Genomic DNA, 21,087 nt, shown 5'->3' with positions numbered 1-21,087 from the left:
AATATATTTTGTGTGTATATATATTATATGTATTATATACGTCTCTACACTTCCTGTATCTATAATACATGTATACATATTACAATATATATAATTATATATGGAATTATATTATATATACTTATAGACTTCTATTATATATACTTCCTGACAAAATTATTAATTGTTGCCTACAAAGACGACAACAGGTGGCCCAATTTGCTCCCAAACCTGTTAAATAAATGCAAAGGGAGCGGAAAATACACACTAATCAGCTGCTGGCATTCTTACCACAACATAACTAGCGTCTGCGGAAACCCTCCAGTATCTTAGCCTTGACACTTAAGCAGCAGCAGAGCTATAGAATTTGACTGGCATATACGCTCCCAGGCAACATACTGCTGCGAACGACAGCTAATGGAGATAGAGAAGGAAAACAGACTAAAAGCAATTTCATAGGCGTACCTGACTGGGCTGCAGCAGAGGGAAGGGAAATAAGGTGGTGAAATGACTATGCAAAGAAAGCGGATATTAAGAGTTTGTAATATTACTTTAAAACTTTTGAAGTCGAAAACCTCTAGACATCTTTCACAATCCCATTACCTCACCTGATGATCTCAGTTAAAGAGAAATAATTCAGAGTTTCAAACAGCAAATTCTAAAAAAAAATATAGATTTAGAATAAGAACTCGCTAAGCTTTAGCATGCAGTGTGCAACAGGGACAGCAGCTTTTAAACACGTAGCTCTTGGCACGAAACACCTTGAAATGTATTTTTAAATAGCTGCCGCAGGCTAAAGGTCAGGAAGTATTACTGCACTTCCCTGTAAACACCCGTTCTTCCTCCTTGGCCCCCCCATGCCATTTAGGAATTTTTTTTTTAGTAACTCCTGTTTGCAAGATAAGAGTCAGGCTGCCAGTCCCATGGGCTGCCGTAGAATTAGTGGTCACAGCGACCACCAGACAAACATTTCCACTGGCAGCGTTTTGCAAAAAGTTGTCTTTTGATGCCAAGAAGGAAAAAAAAAAGCAAACCAAAAGCAGCAAGCTATTGGGTACCCGTAGCTTAATAGCCAGCGTTCCTGGATCCAATCTCACCACCGCAGATTAGCTGGCTGGAAGAGGAGCTGTTACAGCTGTTTACAAGATGTCTCAAAAGCAGGATCTATTGCTTCACCCTTTCCCTTCTGCACACCATTCGCCTTGCTGGAGAAAACCCATGAAAGCTATTACGCTGTCAGGTAGCGTGGTGTTAGTAGCGTTAGGAGGTTTTCCTTGGAGAGCTGCGACTGCGCCTACAAAGAAGTGAAAACCCAGTAAAATAGACCTGGAAAGCCAGAGGCCGGGGTACCTCCTGAGACCCAGATAAACCGTGGGGCTCAGGAGCCCCCCTCGCCCCATCCCTATCCCCATCGCCATCCCGAGGGGCTGCAGCCGCCCCAGGCAGGGCTGGCAGGAGGAGGGACAGGAGCAGCGGAGGGACACGCAGGCAGCACCTGCATCCTCAGCTCAGCATCACTAGCTATAGCTGGAAGGTGAAGTGTGTGCTCAGCCCCACAGCTTGCCTCCCCCAAAACCGGACCAGGACGGCTGTACTAGAGGAAAAATGGTCAGCAGGGAACAGGAGAGCATCACTCCCAGCCGTGCCTGTTGGGAAGTTCAAGATCATCCACTGCTCTGGGGTTTCTCACAGCCCAAAGCTTGTTCCTGGCACAGCAGCTGTGCCTACAAGCAGGCAGGGTCTTTCCACACATCTGTAAGCACCCTCATTTCTCTCTTAAACATTTAGGACAGATGCAGGCTCTAAGCAGAAAACAGCTATCTATGCATTGGATGTTATCAGGTCTTTCACACACCTTGCCTTCTAGAAATCACAAGTGTACGTGGTAAGATGTATATTTAATAAGATATATATCTCTCTAAACTCATGAGTAGTTCCTAGGAAGCAGGGGAAGATATTTGCAACTTCTCACAAACCAAGGAGGCCCAATTAAATTATGGGTGAGGAGCTTCAGCACCAACATAAGGATGCATTTTCACCCCGAAGCCGTGTAACTCATCGCCTCGGCACGATGTGGATGCCAGAAGCCTGGGTCGTCCCCCGAAAGGACACAATAGATTCAGAGGGGAGAATCATCTTTCTTACAGACAAAGAGCCCGTGCCATGCCAGGCCACGCAGCAAGGGTCACGTAGCGGGACACGAGGCATATGCGGCTTTTTACGGAGAGCGCTTTCGAGCAAGACTCTGCAACACAGAGCCCGTGCAGGGACCCTGCACCCACCAAAAACAAGAAGGTAATTGAAGGGACAGAAGGGCTGAAGGAACAGTGCTGCTCTGTTGAGGATGCGCGGGGGCCAGCAGGGTCGGAGACTTACTTCCTACAGTGTCAAAGAGTCACATACACCCAAAATATGCTCAGTGTGGGAGCTCCCACTGCCCTCATCCACCCCTTCTGGCACAGGAACAGGCGAGGGGGGGAATAGCTCCCTTTCTGTGTTACAAAAAGCACGCAAGACAAATGAAGTCTGCCCACCTACCTCCTTGGAGCACCAGGCACACTTGGGATGGATGAGGAGACACTCTTCGCAGGACGTGGCGCTTCCGCTGGTGCACAGATTGAGGCCTTCAGCAAGAGAGAACAACAGAGAGCTGGGTGAGCTGAACGGTTACTTCACTCCAAAACAGTGCTCAGGGGTTTTCTGAGACATTCTTAATGTTAAACGTACTGTAAGTTCAAACGATGTCAAGAGCAAAGAATCTTCCAGGAGCTTAAAAGGCTAGAGAAGGAGTAAACCTCTCTTCACCTGTAAGGAGCTCTCATTTTCTTCTCCTTCCCCAAGAAAAATGAAAAGGACAGAAACTGGTTTTGGGGGGCTGAGAACCACCAAAATACGACTCTGGTGATTTTTCTTCCCTCTTTTTCAGTGCTTTCTGGTTAATCAAAGAGTTCATCAAATACTTCCATCACTGCGGACAGAACGCAATAGCTGTTTGACCAACCTGAAATACGGAGGTGGCTGACCAAAAGTCCCCAGGATGCCAACTTTTAAGGTCACACTAGGCACATCTTCTCAATTTTTCCCGTTAAATATATGGAGGTCCCCTCCCCAAAATTTTCATCTTAAAGCAGCATTGGAAGATAATCGCCTCCCCCTTCCACACAGGTGATTTCCATAGTGGACTCATGTTACATAAATTACTTTTATTTTATTACGGGAGTTATTTCCGCAGGATATCCAGGTTAAGCCAGGCAGGGTTGTTTGCACTGAGACACGTCCAAGGCTGACCGGGGTGGAAGACACCACGCCGCGGCCGAGGGCTCTCGCTGCCCACGACACCGGCAGGGGCTCTGCGCCCACCGAGGCAGCAGCAACCACGGCAGCGGTGATGCTCTTTGCTCCTGGATTGCTGGTGTCCAGCAGCACAAGGGGTACCGAGCGAGTTTCACTTGCAAAATCTACGATTTGGGCTTTGGGATTCAAAAATAAAGTGGAATCACACAAGTTAGGCCGAAGCAAACATCAATGGTGTTGGCTCTGAATGCAGCAGCTTGTTTAAGCACGCCTGTGGCTACGAATGTGCCCTTCAATACCACCGATGCCCCAGCTCCCCCGGGTACAGCTATTAACGTCTACTGTCAATAACTGATTAAACAAATCTTCAACCGAGGATTCAGCACAGAGGCTGCACGCTCCAAACGAAATGCCTCGGGCTCAAACTCTGAGTCTGCTATTTTTTCTATCCCAAATGTCAATAAAAGCATTGTCAGGCCTCTATTTTCAGCCAGTTGCATCTGCAGATACCATTGCACCACGCCGCTGCTGGGTATAATCTGCAGATTGCGCAGACTTGCCAATGGCTGCTGAAGAGCCACACGGAGTTTCCTCCTGTCCCAAGAACTTTCTGCCCCAAGAGCTTTGGAAAAGGGATTTTTGTTGTATCCCATGTGAATATTTCACCGAAAAATGGAAGTCGGTGGCTGCCTGGGTCACTCCCGTACAGGGCTGGGCTGTGAGCGCAGGAAGCAGTGAATCAAGCTGGACAGCTGGAGGAGAACTTAGCGTGCCCTAAGCTAAGAGCAAAAGGAGGGTAAGTAGGTCCTGTCAGTAATCCTCAGTTATCGCCGAGGCATGACCGTGTCAGAGCCCTGCACTGACGGGTCTCTGCTGCCCGCAAGGTGGTTAACTCTAACCCGGGAGCGTGAAGCCCTGGACTTTCTCTATGGCTCTCATTCAGACAGGCTGCTTGGGCTCATTCATACTGAACAAGAGCCTTCTTAGGGTTTTTTTTTCACTGGCTGTTACCACAACTTGTTCACATTCATTCCTTGTTCGCATTCAGAAGTTATACTCCAGCTCCTGGACATTGCAAGAGCTCAAAACATATATGTAAAATAAAGTAAAATGTAACTTGTTCGACTGAGTTATAATTTGCACAAAGATTAACACTTGGATATCCAAACCCTATAACACAGCTGAAAGCTTTTCCTCAAGAGCCGCTGCCCTGGTAGCGGTGCGCTGGGTAACGCAGCAAAAATAATGAGCTTTATAAAGCAAACACTTGCATTCGTACCCTGGCTATCCAGCCCTGGCTCTCCCATGGCTTCACTCACCCATCTGCATGGAAATAGGATAATATTTACCTCCATTCCTGACTGCTGGATTTTTGAGAGTTTACTTAGTAATGGCAATATCTGAATGAAAACCAAGGTCTCCTCCTTCCACCGGGTGCCATGACCAAAGCAGCCCACGCTCCTGTGGCTGGCCACGGGGTAACATTCCTCCTGGTGGCAGCTTTTGAAGTTTCCAAGAATGCTTTTCTTTCCACTTTGGAGCAAAACCAAACCGTTTCCAGCATTGTTGTGAAAACGGAGCTTTGTTAAGCCCTCTGATTTCGGACTGAAACCTGAGCTTTTTGAGTTGGAGTAAAAACACGCAGGATTTTCCAGATGCAAGCCTTTGCTGTGCTTGATTCAGCGCAGTCTCTCCTGAAGTGGGCAAAGGAAGGACCTGAAGATGCTCATGCTAGTCCAGGTCCTTCCAGATGCTGGGGTGAGTCACCAGGTAAGACTGGAAGAAATTCAGTCTGCTCCTTGATTCCGATATATTTAATGAAACCACTCCTAAACTTCATCTAAACTTCTTACAATGTGGAAAATTCCATCCAGTAATTGGGATTACTCTGGGGGCAAATAATCCACTCCCCCTGGACCGCTCAGCTCCACACCCCATACGGTCCTTCAGGCTGACTCCTAAGCCCTGCACCTTATTTCATTTTGCAGAGCAGTGTCCAGCAGGCACGAAGAGCATCTCCAAACGACATCCTTCTCTTGGGCTGAGCTGCAGGACAGCCCAAAAAAGCAGAGGAAGACAGTGCATCCCACTAGACAGCTGAGATTTTAATACATAAAATGACTGATGCAGAGCAAGATAGGAAACTCTCATGAAAGGTAGTCAACCAATTTACTCATAAAGATGCTCCAGGCAATCAGACCTCATTTTAAACCTGTTCTGCAAGAAATCCTAGTTTGGGCAGCTCCTCAAGCCGAGATGAATGTACTGGCTTGCTTGGGAGGGGGGGGGGAGTTATGTACTTTAGTCTCTATCCAGTTAAGGGTGAGAAAAATATCATTTTATTTATGCTTACAATAAGCATTCTAACAGCCTCTTCCCTGAGATGGTCTTCTGCATTATCGAATCATCGATCCTAAGGATCAGACCCTCAAAATAAATAAATAAAAAAGCTAAGAAAACCTCTTCAGAGTTTTTGCAGTTGTGTGCCACAGCACTCTGTAAGATGAGCCTCTTGTTAAGACAACTCATTAAAACATTAAGCACTGAGAGTAAGTACCGGAATGGTGGACTCAGGCATTTTGTGGGCTCCCTTTATACAAAAAGTTTCCCGAGTGCTCAGCGAGGAGAGAAAACCCATTTCCAGTACCACTGAGGCAGAGTCACAAACTGCACCGCAGTCTCCGAGTGGGTCCAGGAGCCAGGAGAGCATCCCCACTGGGGACTAGGACCGCTCCCTGGGCACAAAGCTTACGTGGGGGAATGACACAAGGTGAGAGCATGGAGATCGAACAGAGCGAATGCTTGTGGCTTTATGCTGCTGGTCTTCATCCCATCAATTAATACACTGCTCAGACAAACATCCCAGGGAAGTGCTTTTCCCTGAACAGAAGTGGTTATAGCGGTTCCATTAAACTATATATATCGAGAGAGGTGTATATATAGCAGTTCCACGCTTTGTAACGCGAAGGTGTAAAACCCCACACCCAAAGCCCAAAGACGCGGTCCGCGCCCGCCACCGCTGCTGGAGCGCGGGTCCCCACCGCCCCGCAACTGGGGGCACAGCGGGCGGGGGGGACCCGGGCTGCCGACCCCCGGCGCGGCTCGGGGACGCCCCGGGGCCGGAGAGGGAAGCGCAGAGAGCCCCGGCACCGGCCGCCCCCCGGGGCAGGGGGACAGCGGGGGCAGCGAGCCGCGTCCCGCCGGCAGCGGGGCTGGAGGGGGAACGGGCGCACACGCAAAACGCAGCGCAGGGCGGCGGCGGGGCGATGGGAGCGGGGCTGAGGCAGCCGGAAAGCGGGGAGAGAGGAGGAAAAAACATAAATCCCAACAAAAGTGCAGCGAAGCGGGTTTGGGGGATAATCCGCCTTCCGGGGCGGCGTTTGCAGGGCCCGGGGCGGCGGGGAGCGGAGCGGCCCTTACCTCTGCCGGGCTGCAGCGGGGCGGCCAGGAGGAGGAGGCGGAGGAGGAGGAGCGGGGGGGGCCGGCGGGCGGCGGCGGGGGCCGGCAGCCCCCCTCGGCGGGGCATGGTGCGGGCGGCCGGGGCGGCCGGGCAGCCCTTCCCGGCCGGGCCGTCCCCGCCGCCTTTTGTGCAGCCGCGGCGGCGGCGGCGGCGGCGGCGGCGGAGGAGGAGGCGGGGGCGGCGCCGCGGAGCTGCCCCGGGGGCGGCGGGCGCCGCGCTCCGCTCCGCGCTCCGCGGCGGGACGGGGCGGGACGAGACGCGTGTGCGTGTCTGTGTGTCTGTCTGTGTGTCTGTCCCGCTCCCGAGGGTGCGCTGCCACCTCCCCGCCCCGCCGCGCAGCGAGGCGTAACGCCGTCCTCCGCGGGCGCGGAGCGGGCTCAAGCGGGCACGGCCTGGCCCACGCACACGTGTGGATGCGTGTGCACAGGGACACACGCACGCAGACTGCATCTGCACACACGTACACATTCGAACACACAAGCACGCGTGCGTACGTGCATGCTGGCATGTGCATGCCCACATGACATGTGTACACGCATGCACATTTCATACATGCACATGCGCACACCCACCTGCATATACATACATACACCTGCACACGGATGCATGCACACGTGCACACACACGTACAAACTTGCACAGACACAGAGATGCATATACACGGGCACACCCAGACACGTACCTACAGGCAGCCAGGCACAGTGTGCACAGACACACGCACACACAGACACACATGCGTACATGTACCCACAGGCACACGAATACTGCGCGCCTGTATCCTCTCCTGGCTCGCAGCAGGGCTTGCACTGATGTCCCCACTGGTCAGCAGCCGCTCTTACGTGGCATTTTCCTGCTGCAGGGATTTTCTCTGTGCAAACAAACTGTGTCCATCTGGTAAAGAGCTCCCTAGGCAAGGGCATCCGGGCAGCACTGCCCTGTCTGCCGGCTTTTTGGCACTGTCCACACACCCACCGCCGGTCCCTAGCGCGATGGGACATCAACAGGTCAGATCTAAAGGAAACAGCAGATTTATGATTGTGTTTGGGTTGCTGGGGAGCTTTCTGTTTTCTTCTGTTTTTAAAAGAAATTATAAATCAACCATAGAGCTGATCACTGATTTTAAAGGCAATTTATAATAACAGTTAACTACCCATGGCCTGCAGCCCTTCGTGCCACTTACAATGTCTACTAAATCTCACCATTAGATTTTGCTTGAAACACACGCCCTCAATCCGATGTGTTGCATTGCTGTTCTCAGGAAGAGGTGATTAACTGTAATGCCACCTGCCAAAATTTCCCCTTATTTGCACTGATTTCCAATGCTGCTTTCATAAACCTTGCTGATTTCTTCAGCCTCTCCATACCCCTGGGAGACACCAGGTGTGGGTTTAAAGTGTCTATTTGTTGTCTTACAATAAAAGTTGTAACATTTTAACTGTCCTGGTGCTGCTAAATCAGATTAACTCCCGGTGTGGCTGTAGGAGCATCCCAAGGGTATTGCTTGTAACCAGTGCAAAAACATCACTCAGTGCCTCACCAAAACACCTGCTGTGGTAGGAACGTGGTACGTGGGCCAGGCTGTGACCCACAGGCTGCTCTCGAGCCATTCGCTCTGCGTCGGCAAGGGGCAGCGTCAGACATCCCTCTTACCCCAAGAGCCCGATAAGGTGGATCCCATCACCCTTTATTAATAATAAAAGTAATACTGGCCATGTTGTGACTGATCTGGAAATGCAAGACATGGCGTGTGGGGACTTCAAAGCGGGTTGTTCCTCTGCAGTGTGTTTTTGGTATGTCTGTGAAGAGAAAGAAAATGAAATGCAGATCCTACATTTGCATGCAATAAAATGCCTGATGCGAGCCTTAGTGCCCAGAGAAGCCTCATGTAGACCTAGAAGTCCCTTCTCAGAACTTCTGGCCATGCCCAAGTACCCCGAGACACAACCACATATACAAACATACATAGATACACTTGTGTGTTAGAACTTTAATCACCTTGGTCGTAGGAGCAAGGAGACCCTCATTCCTCGTCCCTGTGTCCTGCTGTGCCGCCCGGGGAGCGCTGCGGGGAAGGAGCAGATGCACAGGGACAAGTGGTGAATGAGCAAGAGGGAGAAAGGAAAAGCAGGGTCGTGGGAGGAGGAAACTACTCGGAGGGAAGAAAACCACCTTGTGAGTCTCGACTGTGGCATCTCAAGTAGCAGAGAAGAGGATTTAAGGAAGAGGAGGACGACTTTCAGAAGGAATGTATTGCCGCGGGACCGGAGCCAGGCGAGGCGTAGGAGCTCATCAGTCACCAGTTATATTTAGCCGGGCTCAGGCGAGGTCGAGCGCCTGCCCTCACTTTCCGTGGGCGCCTGCAGCATCGCCACGAGCACCCGGTGCCTGTCGTGCCCAGTCTGACCTCGCCGTGCAGCCCCCACCAGAAACCCCTGAGAGGAGGGAGAAGGTCAGGAGCTGCTACTACACATTTTTTGAGCCGTGGGCTGTTGTCAGTGCTCAACATCTGTTATCAGTCATGTGCCCTTATTAACATATTTTTCAAGCCAAACCCCCGTGAAGGTCCCACAGATTCACAGGCTGTATATCTCATCCCAGTAGACAACTGCTGGTCCACAGACCACGGTGTGGGCCCGGTGCTCTACAGGGAAAGACCCCGCAGTGCTGCAGGGGAGGAAGTGCTGTGGCTTCCCTGACGAGAACGACGTTAATACCCTTCTCCGAAGCCAGCGCTGTGCTCTTGCCCTCGCACGCAGCAAAAAAGGGGATGCAATTGCACTAAAGACCAACCGAGCAGCTGTAACCTCAAGAGGGGGACTTTGCAGTGGTTGAACATGGTTGAACGTGGGGAATGCACTCACCACGGGGCGGGCAGCTGAGCTCCGGAGCAAGCAGGCAGCCTTGTGTCCCTGCGGTCGGCTGCAGACCAAGAAACGAAGCATTAGCAGAGGCAATGTGTGGCCTGAAACGAGGTCCCCAGAGAGGGTGTTTGTATTAATCCTTCCTGCTGACCCGTGATGAGGGTGCTGGACCGATGTGTGCTGGCTGCTTTTCCGGATTCAGCAATGGGGTGACAGCAGATGCCTGAAAAGAAGATTGCCTCCATGTACGAAACCAGATAAGCCCTTCATCTTCCTCCTGGGATTCCCTTGTGCTGAATGAGGGACTGAGAAAAAAAGCTTTCAGTGCCCTGTGTTAACAAGATTATTAAGGGCAAAGGGACGATACAAACCAGTAGAGGATGAGTTTGAGGCAGCACCACGATTTTGGGATGGGAACCCAAAGAAGGACTCTATCTCCTGGGGATTGTGAAAGGATGACCTGCAAGTCACTCTTGATCTCCAGGAGCAGCCTTCACCGATGCCTGTGTCTTTCTCTCTTGACCATCACGTCTACAAAATGCCATTCTTGAGGATCACTTAGTCTATGGGACTGAGATCCCTCAGGTTCCTTCAAGTATTTAGGTGCCACAGAGGCCCTTGAACTTGGGTTTTGAGTATCATTGCACAGTTCTGATGGAACAGAGAGAGGAAAACCCCCAGGCTGGAAAGGCCTGATCTTTGTGCTTGCTTTCTTATCACTTACACTTTAAAGCTATGCTCAAAGCAGGACATAAACCCAGTGTATCTGACCTAGGTATGCATTTGCAAGTGATGCAATTGTAAGTTAGTTCTTTGGCTCTTTTATTATCAGTCAAAACAAATAAAATGCTTTATCAGAGATACTTTGGGTGTTTTAAAGATAGGTTTTCATTACCATATCTTCCTCGTGGCAGGAAGGGTGGATAAAAGCATCTGAGTCACATCTAGATGTCTGCCATGGCACTGAAGAGGTTCTAGATTTTCAACGATGACTCCTCTTTCTGCACCAATCTGAGCAAAATGCTGGTCCCAGAGCCCCAGCTCACAGCCACAGCTTGTTTCAGGGTGACACTCCACCTCTGCCTTAATGTTTCACTAACTATTGCCTTGATCCTGCAGTAAAATTCCAGGACATCTCTGACTTTCTCCTGTTTCTAGATTCTGTGGCATAAGTTTACTAGCAGCTCCAGCTGGAAGAGACAGCTTCTGACTGGATATAACTCATTATAATGTCATTATTGGATACAACTCGTTCAACCACCATATCTGCAGTCAGCTCAGAAGCCATAGGATCTCAGGCACAGCTCTCTAGTGTGCCAGAAAGACCAGCTAAGACAACTAAGATTACCCATTTCCAGAAGTCACAGTGAAGCCGGTGATGGCTGGAAGAGGAATCCAGGTGCAGCCTGGCCTCGGGCACCGCCGGCGCACAGCAGGTCCTGAATGTTCCTCAGTCCTTTGGTCCAAGCAGCTTTCTGGACAACAAAAGATGGGCAAAAATGATGCCTAGATGCTGAAGATCAAGCTGGGCTGATCTGTGGTTTTAATAAAAAGGAGTTTTGGGGGGAGCTAGGGTCAAGCTGTGGTGTAGGGTCAGGGGTATGAAATAAAAAGCAAACTCGTTTGAACCTGGGGGACCTCCACCATGTTATTGTACTAGCTAACAAACTAACTAACAAACAGTTATTGTACTAGGAAAACACTTTATCTTCCTTTCCAGTTCCTCACCGTACTGTTTGCTGGGTCCTCCCAGCTGCGCCGCGGTGGGAAGAGAGACACGCCGTGGGCACCGTGCAGCTTTGCTGTCCCCACGCTGCCTCCCCCCCAAGCCAGCCCACAGGCCCGGCTGCTGGGGTTTTCATTGAAAAGACTTGTCTCCTGTAGAAGCTACAAAAAAATTCCAATTCATACCATATCCTTGTCAGTAATAGGCAACAATCCTGTGCCAAAAAGTGACAATCATTAATTTCATGCTTTCTTAAGCAGTATGTGCTGTCCTCTGGCTAAAGATACTGCTCATGTTGCTGCTGCCTGCTATAAAAATAGATATAAAAATATCTATTTTTACCATCTGAGGACAAACCTCTATTCTCAGCTACTCAAGAGCAATGCTACCACTCCTGACCTGTTGAGGAGAAGCATTGCAATAATGCTGGGAAGCAGAGAACAGCATCTAAAGTCTTCTTGCCAAGTTTTGTCCCTAACCTGCATGAAAAAAGACAGGGTTCAGAATAATCTCTGTGCAAGTCCATGCCTGAAGCTGCTGGGCTGGAAAGCAAGGGAGGTACATGGGGGAGATTTTCCTCCTGCCTTTAAGGTGCACAAACATGAGTCCTTCAAACAGTGGCGATGGAGACAGGCCAAACCTGGCAGGTTTTGGTGTTCATACAGCTCCCGGAGCAAGGCTGGGGGGCACTTGGCTGCCTGAGCGGCTGTTTTCAGGAGGGGCTCACTGTCGTGCTGAACTGAAATGGGTGACGGATATCTCCAGCCATGGGCCACGCCAAAAAATATGCCCTGATCCCACGAGTTAAGGAGCGTGCCATCATAGGGACAAGCATGGGGATGCACAAGGCTGTGACACAGGAGAGGGTTAAAAATTAGCAGCTCCCTGGAAACCTGCCTGTGGTCTCTGTTAATGCTTAGCCCCAGTTAAAATGTGCTCATTAAAAGGGTTTGCCTTTCGTGTGGCTTGTCCTGCAACTGCAAAGAGCCAGCTCCATCTTGTGGCCAGGGACTCTGCCAAGTCGCAGAGAGGAGGGAGCGGGAGGAGGGTTTGATAGCCTGAAGGGCCCGTCCCTACTGCCTTGCATGGTGGATTAAGAAACATTCTCTCTTCCTGCACATCTTGCCCCAAATAAACTGGACCCATTTTGATTAGTACTCTGGGAGAGCCACAAAAGCCAGGAGCATTTACTGTGCACATCTAGCAGAGGGTTTCTCATAAAATCCAAATGGAATGGAAAGCCCAAAGAGATTCCCTTCGTATGCGTGCATGTGGGGGAAGCATCATTAAATATGATTTAATATGTCAGCAGGTAGAGCCAGCTAGGCTCGGCTCCACTCAGATCTCTGGCAAAATTCCCACTGAATGGAGTAAAAGCCCAGGTCCCAAGCGCCCGGGCGAGCAGAGTGCTCCGGAGGTACAAACGGCTTTCCAAGAAACTCACCCTGATCTGTGCGGTTTGGGCCTCAAGATGCCCCATGCAGCTTTTTCAAATCTCAGTTGACACTTGGCTATTTAATCGCTATCTGAAATAAATCATTAGATTCTGGTTTTTTTTGCTTATTTTTCTGGCAAACAGCTTCTGCCCAGCACAAGCTTGCTGCAGAATCTGTTCACACCAACCTGGGAAGGACAAAACAGTTAAGAAATGACGAAAAGTCTGCAAGGAAAGACCTTGCTTTGAAAAGAATAATAACGTACTGTTACACATGTGCAACACAAGCCCCATTTCATTTATAGGAATGATAAATAGGCCCTGGTCCACAATTCCTCCCCAAGGACCCTTATTCCCATTAATGTCGGTACAAGTTAGGCACCAAAATACCGGCTTGGACGTGATCCCTGATTCCCACCATTTTAAACATTCCTCTACTTGAGAGGGAATTAGGTACGTTAGCACTATAATAACCTCTTGAATTTGTTGACTGTCACAGATATGAAACATTTTTTAAAATTTTTTACTGATTTACCCCTTAAAAGGATCTCTACGCATAAAGGACTTCAGAGAAAGCCTTTTTTCCAAAGTCTCATTTATGTGGCGGACTTTCTTTCCCCAGCTGCACCTGGATATGCGTGACTAAAGGAGAGGCAGAGATTCCCTAATGTTTAACCAGGCTCATGTCAGCGGGCACGGGGCAGGCAGCAATGACACCGGCAAGGGTCTAGGGGAGCCATCTCAGGAGGGCTGAGAGCTTTCCTCGCCCTCCCCACCCCACCAAGAGGTGACGGACGTTACTGGGAAGCTGTTAATGTCACTTTAGAAAACTGACTGCCAAAGCAATGACCAAACTGGGAAACCAGCAGGGACAAATGTCCCTCAGGGTGCTACCAGAGGTATTAGTGTTTCAGAACAGGCAAAAAAAAAGGACGAAAATGCTCAGTTGCCATAGATGCCCACCAAAAGCAATGTTGGTCCCTCCACAGCCCTCTCTGGAGTCCTGGGCAAAATTTCTTATTCCTCTCAGTGCCCTATTTTCCCTTTTCCACCTTATCTGGCCCTGCAAGTCTCCCAGCTCCCCTGGGGAAATCTCTGCCGTGTTTGTCCCAGCAGCTGGGCAGATGTTTTCTCTCCGCTCTCCTTGATATCGCCCACCTTGGCGGGTGCCGTGGAGGACACTGCCTGGGATTTGGGGACGCTGACCAGAGTTTGGGGACAGAGAGAAGCAGGTGAGGCACAGCTCCTTCGCAAACTGTTTTGCTTCCACCGGGAGAGGGAGGGTGGGAGCTGTTGTTCTTGGTTTACTTTTCATGGAGAGGAGAGGAATAGACTTTGCTCTCGAGAGGTTGTTCTTTGGAGCTTACATGTAAAACGCAGCACCTTTCGGGCTCGAAAGCAGGACACATTTTGCATTTTTTGAGTTATCTGCTTGCAAAAATTTTCCCTTGTTTCTTTTATAAGGCTGTTTTTACATAAAACAGTAAAGAGCTCAGTGTACAGCACCTTACCCTGCCTCTCCGCGGTTTATGAACAGCCTGGGCGTAGTTAGGGCATACAAGACACGCTATGTATGCACACCCCAGCCATCACCTTTCAGCCCGTGCTGCCATTGAATAAAGCAGGTCAATGAGTTCAGAAGGTGAGAAACGTCCCCCTGGCCCAGGTTGTCTATCCAGCCCCAAGCTCTGCTCCAGGGGCTGCAACAGGAGGGGCTATCTTGGGGGCTTGACTTTTTTTACAGCCCCTTCCTCCAGCACCCCCACTTTCTTATCCCGTTGTTAGAGGGTACATCTCTGGCACGCATTTGCATCCTTGAAGTTGCCTAATCTGTTTTTGAATCTGCAGATACAGCATCCACAACCCCCTGTGGCAGCAAGTTCACCACCCGCGCCTGTAAAGTATTTTTTTTCTGTCTGCTTTACGCTGACCTCCTTTAGCTTTGCATACCCCCAAATTCTGGTGGGTGTTTGGCTGCTGGCCTGAGTCAATGGCTTTGGAAACCCATCAATGATGGCTCAGCGCGTCCCAGTGAGCCTACGGGGTGCAATGGGCTAGCTGTGCCTGGGAACACAGCTGGGTACCGCAGCCCCCCATACCGCTGGGCTGCACCGCTCCTTTGGGTCCCCTGGATCAGCACCACCTGGTCCTGGTTGCTTATTAACAACCACTTGATCTATTTGACCTTATACCTCCTGTTACCTAGTTACTTCACTTACTTTCCTTTACTCCATGTTACCTTTTTACTTCCGATTGCTCTGGCTCCTCCGGCTGATCTGCTGCAGAGTGTGACGGATGTGGGAAGCTCCCCAACAGCTTCAGCTGTAAAAACAGCCACAAAGAAATCACTGAGCTTCTCTGCTACATCTTCATCATCCCCATCTGCCCCTTTTATACCCCTGTCATCAGCATTCCCACCGATTTCCTAGCTGCCTTTGTGGCTTTGATATATTTAAAGAGCCTTTTATCAGCAGCTAGAGCATTCTTTGCAAGGCAATTTACAGATTCTTATTTTTAGCCCTATTTATTTCCCGTTTAATTGTGACCTGACATGTTTTGTGGGTTTCCCTGTTCTTAGACCACTTTGAGCTTTTAGGGTTGGGTTGGGGCATTCTTTTGACTAGTGGCTGCAAAAATCAGTATCTCCAGCTCACACCCCAAAATCTGGGAGAAGTCAATTTAATCCTCCTGGGAACCCCTAATAAACAAAGCTGCTCCATCCACAAACACCAGACGTAAAGCTCTGAAACAGGGAGCATTACTGGGCTAAAAAAAAAGGGTGAAGAGTAGGAAACTGGGAAAAAATAGCAACAGATGACTTTGCAGTTGCCAAACTTGACAAATGACAGTCCTCTCACAGGAGTGGCAGATGAATGAGGCAGTGCTAGGCTTGCCTCGCTTGCTTTCTGTGGTTTGTGGCCCTGGGCTAATGAACCCCAAATTTCAAGCAGGATCCTCTGTCCCTGGGTTGTCCAGGGTCCAGTCACCCTCCTGAGCCTGGGATGAAGCCGAGGTGGTCTCCCCAAAACCAGCTAGGGACAGTGATGTTCACGGGGGCATCTGCCTGAATCCTTTCAGCCCTCACCTGAGTTTCCCTAAAAGCTCTCCGTGCCGGGGGCTTCTGTGGGGGAAGCTGTTCCTAGCGAGGAGGGGAGCACTTCTCGCTCCTTTTCCCTTAGCCCTGTTCCTCCTGTTGGAAGGAGTGCTATCGTTCACTTGAAAACAACAAGCCAACGTCAAAGGAAGTACACAAGAAGTGAAAAGTCAAGCCCTTGGGTCTGCAATGATGTCTTACCTTCATTGCTCACTCTTACTTGTTTATGCCTCCAGCCTGGCACATCGCATGCAGGATCTGTGTAAAAACAGCCTCATAAAGGAAACAAGGAGTGGTTTTCACCAGCAGGTAACCAGAAAAATGCAAAATGCTTCCTGCTTTCAGGCCTGAAAGGTGCTGCCTTTCACATGCAAGTTCGGATGCTGGGCTTTGCTGGGGAGTGTTTGGATGCAGGGTTTTATCTCTCATTTTCGAGGCTGGTTTCAGGCATAAGCAGTGCGAACAGCACAAGATCCATCAGGCCTGACGAAGCCCATCCTGACCACAGGTTACTGTGCGACAGCTCCTCCAAGGCAGCTGCCCAGACCCAGGCTCTTACCCCACAGCCATGCACGGCACTATACCCCTCCCCTACCACCCCGCACCGCTTGAATACGCTCAGGTGTATCCAGGTAAATGCAGAATGCCATGTGACTTAAGCGATCCCGATACCCCATACCAGTGTGCGTCATAACCATGCAAACCTCTGTCCCTGGCTCATTTAGCGTTTTTTAGTACCCCCTGTGCAGATGTGCCAAGCAATCTCTCTAGTGTAATTTTTGGTCAGGACAGAAGCAGGTGGCGGACTTGAGTGGCACCATCTTCCCACCTCCTCTGCGGGTCACGTGCCAGCAGGACGCCCTGTGTCTCGGGGGATCGGATGGACGGGAGATCCCAGGACACGAAAGGAGTTCTGGCTGTTCTCTGAAGCCTCTCACCCTGCCTGCAGGCACCTCCTCTCTCACTCTGATGGGTGAGGGTCGCACTCAGCTCTGTTTCCCATGCCCAGCCGGATTTTGAAGGATGGGCAGCTGAAACAAAGCATGAGCCAAGCAGCGGCAGTCATAAAACACCACGAAGAGCTATTTTCCATGATCACATTTCCCAATAGAATCACATGTTGCTAATAGCCAAACAGAAGTGAAATATCTGAGACTTCGCCCTTTCGGTGCAGAATTCCAGTCCAGATAAAATAGCTGCAGCAGCCTTTGAAATGCTAAAGAGTAGTAGGCTTACAGTGGTATCTGATAGCCCCTCCCCAGCACAGGCTAAATGAGAACGGGTTGCAGTTGCAGAAATTAGCTTTGAACTAGAGCAATGAAAATTCCTCTGCAGTTAAATGATGCAATCACCTGACTATTTTTGCTGCTTTTATTATCAATGACAGCAAAAGTCTAGATATCACACCCTCAATAAAGTTTTACTGCATTAAAGTTTCATTTATATCATTGAACTTTCAGCTGTATTTCCAACCCCTATGGCTTTGAGAAAGAATAAGAGGTAACATTTAAAAGCCTTTTCACATGCCTCCATAGCATACAGGCTCCTGTTACCTGTATTTTAAGGATCCTCTGCAGTAAGCTGACGGAACCAGGCAATTTACCTCAATGAAAGACTGTGATGCATGGGCTGTTACTCTTGATATAGAGAAATCTTTTTGTTAGACTCTGCGTAACCCCAAGTTTCAGTCTGCCATACGAAGAAGGGAGGAGGGGGTATCCAAGCAAAAGCAGCCAGTAGAATGAAGTAGAAGTCTACCCTGAGCGTCATGGCTTTTTGCCAGTTTTTCTGCCTGTATCCCACCCGTTTTTCAGTGCCTCACCCTGTGCGAACTCCCCGGAGTGTTCTGCTGGCAGCAGAACTTTTCCTGCTGCTGAAAAATCAGGAAAAAGGGGAAAAGGAAAGGGCTTAGCAGAGGGATTAGAAGCAGGGAGTACCTCCTTCACCCGGGGAATGGTGGGGACACACAGGGCTCAGAGAAAAAGAAGGGGGCAGCGGACATGGGGGGCCATACATTAATGAGACTGTTAGGGAAGGGAGCTGGTCCCTCTTGTAGGGCTTTCCGAGCTGGAGGAAGGACGGGGCGTCTCTGCCTCTTGTGCTAAGGGTAGCCACCATGCCTTGCTTCACTCCTCACGGGTGAGTACTCTCAGAGGAAAAGTCAAGCAAGTAAGACCAAATCTCTACCATCCATTGAATAAGGTATCATGAACAGCTAAATCCAGCTAGCCTTGCTCGCATGGAGTAAAGGTTGCCTTGTGCATGTTGAGACGCACACAGCCAGTGTAGGGTGGCTAAGGCCACCAGAACCTGGTCTCCTACGGACACCTGCCAACGGCAGGCACTGTGCAGTCAGGTGACAGCAGCAAAGGGGACAGGAGTCCACTGGAAGAAAGAAATTCTGCCAGTTAGCTGTGAAAACCCAGGAAAAAAACAGAGAGAAATTTGCACCTTTTCTCACCAGGCTACTTCTCTGAACTGCTCATTGCAGGCAGTTCAGAGAAAGCAGGGTCTAGCTGCTTTTGCTAGAGAAGCCACGTGAGAAAGATCAGAACTGTTCAGTTCCCAGTTTTCAACTGCGTAACTGGCGAGTGGGAGCTGGTTTTGGTCACCGCAAGCACTGCAACAACCTGTCTGCATGCACATCCTGGTAACCTCTACAGCCACTACAGTGTTCTCTACCACTGGCCCCTAAACTTGTCATTTAAGTTGGAAGACACTTCTTTTTTTAGCTGTGTGATGTTAACAGACTGATATGCACAAAGCTGCCATCACAGAGAGAAGCTTGTCCAGCATTTTCAAAGGAGACCCAGCTGCACTAACTACACAATTCCCATCAAAAACGATCACAGAAAATTGGTGTCAGCCCTACAACAATAAACATTTAGCTTCATTAAGATTTAATAATTCTGATCAGAATCGCTGAGTGAAAGCTGGGTGCTGATGTAACCAGTCTGTGCACACTTGCATCTAAATTCTGCACAAGTTTTAACATAAAATAGTCTCTGGGGTTGTAAAAAAAAACCATTTACACCACTGGGCAGCAATATAAGAAAGCCTTGGTACTGAGAAAAAATAACGTTTAATAGGAAAAGTTAATCTGCATACATAAAAACCGAAACACAAAATATAACATGGAATTAAATGATGCTTTAAATTAACTTAATCTATAAATATATGTACATATTTGTGCATATGTATATATTTTATATATATAAGGAAATGTTAATGCTAGTCAATAGATAATTCGTAAAATACGGTAAAATGTGGATTCTTTTACAGATGCATTTGTTGAGTGTATGTAAGAAATGAAAAATAAAAGGACTTAAGATGATTCAATCAAAATGTAAAGAGTGCAAGAGGAAAAAAAAATGCTAACACTTTCCACAGGAGCTGAGAATGTAAAATCAATGTAGTTGTGCAAGATGGAGAACAATAGTGTTTGTTTGAAGACATTGTTTCTTGCCATTGTATCGGGAAGGAAGGCTGCATAAAAGGTCAGACAAGTACCATTGTCTCACACAATGCATGTCAGCAGAGATCTGAACTGAATGCTTTCAGATAGGAAATATTGGGGGGTTGAGAAGGGGGAAAAGACTGTATCTGATACAGTAAAGAGAAACAGGTTAGGTTCTCATGAAGAACAGTTTTGATCTCACTTTGATCTGCCCAAAGCCATGCAGGCTGCCTGTAGCTGAAATGGAGTGAGCACAAATACAGGCAAAGCTCTGGGTGCTGACATTTTTCAGCATCACACATATTGCCTGGACCATCTTCCAGAAGAACTGAAAAACAGCAGGGTTAAAATCCTGGTATCTTGTCTACACTCACTCTCTTGCCAATGTACTGGCCTCCTGAAAGAAGTCTGATGTCTACTGGAGCCTGTTAGTCCTTTTAAAAGTCCTCTTCTTCTCCCTACCCTCTGCTTCATTTTTCCCTTATTTCGGAGAGTTGTCCATGATCTCTTTCAAGCAGGGGTCTTCCTTTAGAAAATCTTCAGAGAATCAGAGGTTATGGTCTTTGTTGTCTCTTCTGCTGAAGTAACTGCATTGGTGAGAGGCTGTGAAACTCTTTGGTCTGACCCATCGTTGCGGTGGTCGTCCATCCTTTACCGCTCTGGTCGCTTAGTATCTGCTCTGCATCCTAAAGCTCTCAGGCTCCCGTGATATTTTGTACTACAGAGAATTTGGACAAGAAAAGAAATAAAGAGTAGCTCTGGGCGAGAAAGCTCCTTTCTCGGAATAGTTCAGCACATGGTAGCCCTCTCTTTAAGTGACACACTAGCCCTCAAGGAAAAACAAATGTATTTTACAGGCAGATTTTAATCAGTGAGAAGTTGACATCTTTGGAAAGTGAGAAATGCCAAAATCCACGCGAATCTGATCAATCAACTAACTAACTAGATGTTTTTCTTCTCTTAATTGGCAGCTTTTAAAAGAGGGTTTTTTTGTTTTTTAAACATCAGGTTTCTGTGTTGCTTCTATCACGGTTTAGGCCTCAATTCTGCAAAACACATAAGTGTATTACAATTAAACAAATTTTCTTCACTAAACAGGGGTAGTTTCTTGCACCGCAGAGGTGGAGCTAAAATATCATTTAAATGAGTTTTGAATGGACAATGTGCTTCCCATTTACTAGATGCGTGCAGAACCCAGCAAATCAATCATATCACAGCGTAGCACTTATCAAGCCCCTGCTCCCTCCACAGCTCCCTTGCACAGTTCAAGGATGAAACAGGCAGTTTTTTCAGAACAGACCTTCCAGCTAATGACACACTTCTGCTGAACAGGCTCCTCTGGGCTATATCAGTGCAAAAGCTGTGCTAGCTTTTTCATGGCACTTTACACTTTACCCCTTTGCAATGCTGCAGCAACTGCAGAGGCTCTTGCTGTCAACGAGGCAGTGGCAGAGTGGGTGGGAGGACACCAACCCTCTGGGCAGCTGTGCCAGCTTAAGCTGACTGTGAATCTTGCATGAGGTAGCAACTGGGAAGTGCCACTGCGGCACCTATTGACACTACAGCTGGCTTGAAAGAAGCACAGGCTGTAACAGCCTGTGATGCTTGCATGTGTGCCTGTGCTGAAGGATGTGTTTGGTCAACACAGACAAATGTCCTACGACACAGCAGACCACTGGGCAGCCAAACTCTTGCTTTGACCCTTACTTTTCACATATCCCTCCAGTGGCTCAAGGATGACTACTGGGGCTTTAGAAAGGTCCTCATGAGTGCTGATCTCT

General features: G+C 48.9%; 3 protein-coding genes across 3 annotated transcripts in view; 1 reads left to right on the top strand and 2 right to left on the bottom strand.

The window, feature by feature from the left end:
• Window positions 1-6,876, bottom strand: part of ITGB5 (integrin subunit beta 5) — a 65,148-nt gene extending 58,272 nt beyond the window's left edge. The window contains exons 1-2 of the mRNA XM_075152820.1: window positions 6,694-6,876; window positions 2,518-2,603 (exon numbers count right to left, since the gene is read on the bottom strand). Coding sequence (XP_075008921.1) covers window positions 2,518-2,603; window positions 6,694-6,799 — 192 coding nt within the window. The 5' untranslated portion in view covers window positions 6,800-6,876. The remainder of the gene's footprint in view (window positions 1-2,517; window positions 2,604-6,693) is intronic.
• PARP9 (poly(ADP-ribose) polymerase family member 9) overlaps window positions 1-21,087 on the top strand; it is a 542,373-nt gene that overhangs the window by 53,754 nt on the left and 467,532 nt on the right. The window lies entirely within an intron of this gene.
• The window catches only part of MUC13 (mucin 13, cell surface associated), a 29,511-nt gene continuing 28,397 nt past the window's right edge, over window positions 19,974-21,087 (bottom strand). The window contains exon 19 of the mRNA XM_075153888.1: window positions 19,974-20,024. Coding sequence (XP_075009989.1) covers window positions 19,974-20,024 — 51 coding nt within the window. The remainder of the gene's footprint in view (window positions 20,025-21,087) is intronic.

This window comes from Calonectris borealis, chromosome 6 (assembly GCF_964195595.1).
Source record: "Calonectris borealis chromosome 6, bCalBor7.hap1.2, whole genome shotgun sequence".
NCBI lineage: Eukaryota > Metazoa > Chordata > Aves > Procellariiformes > Procellariidae > Calonectris > Calonectris borealis.
The sequence above is the reverse complement of the archived record's forward strand: the minus strand, read 5'-3'. Positions and strand labels throughout refer to the sequence as shown.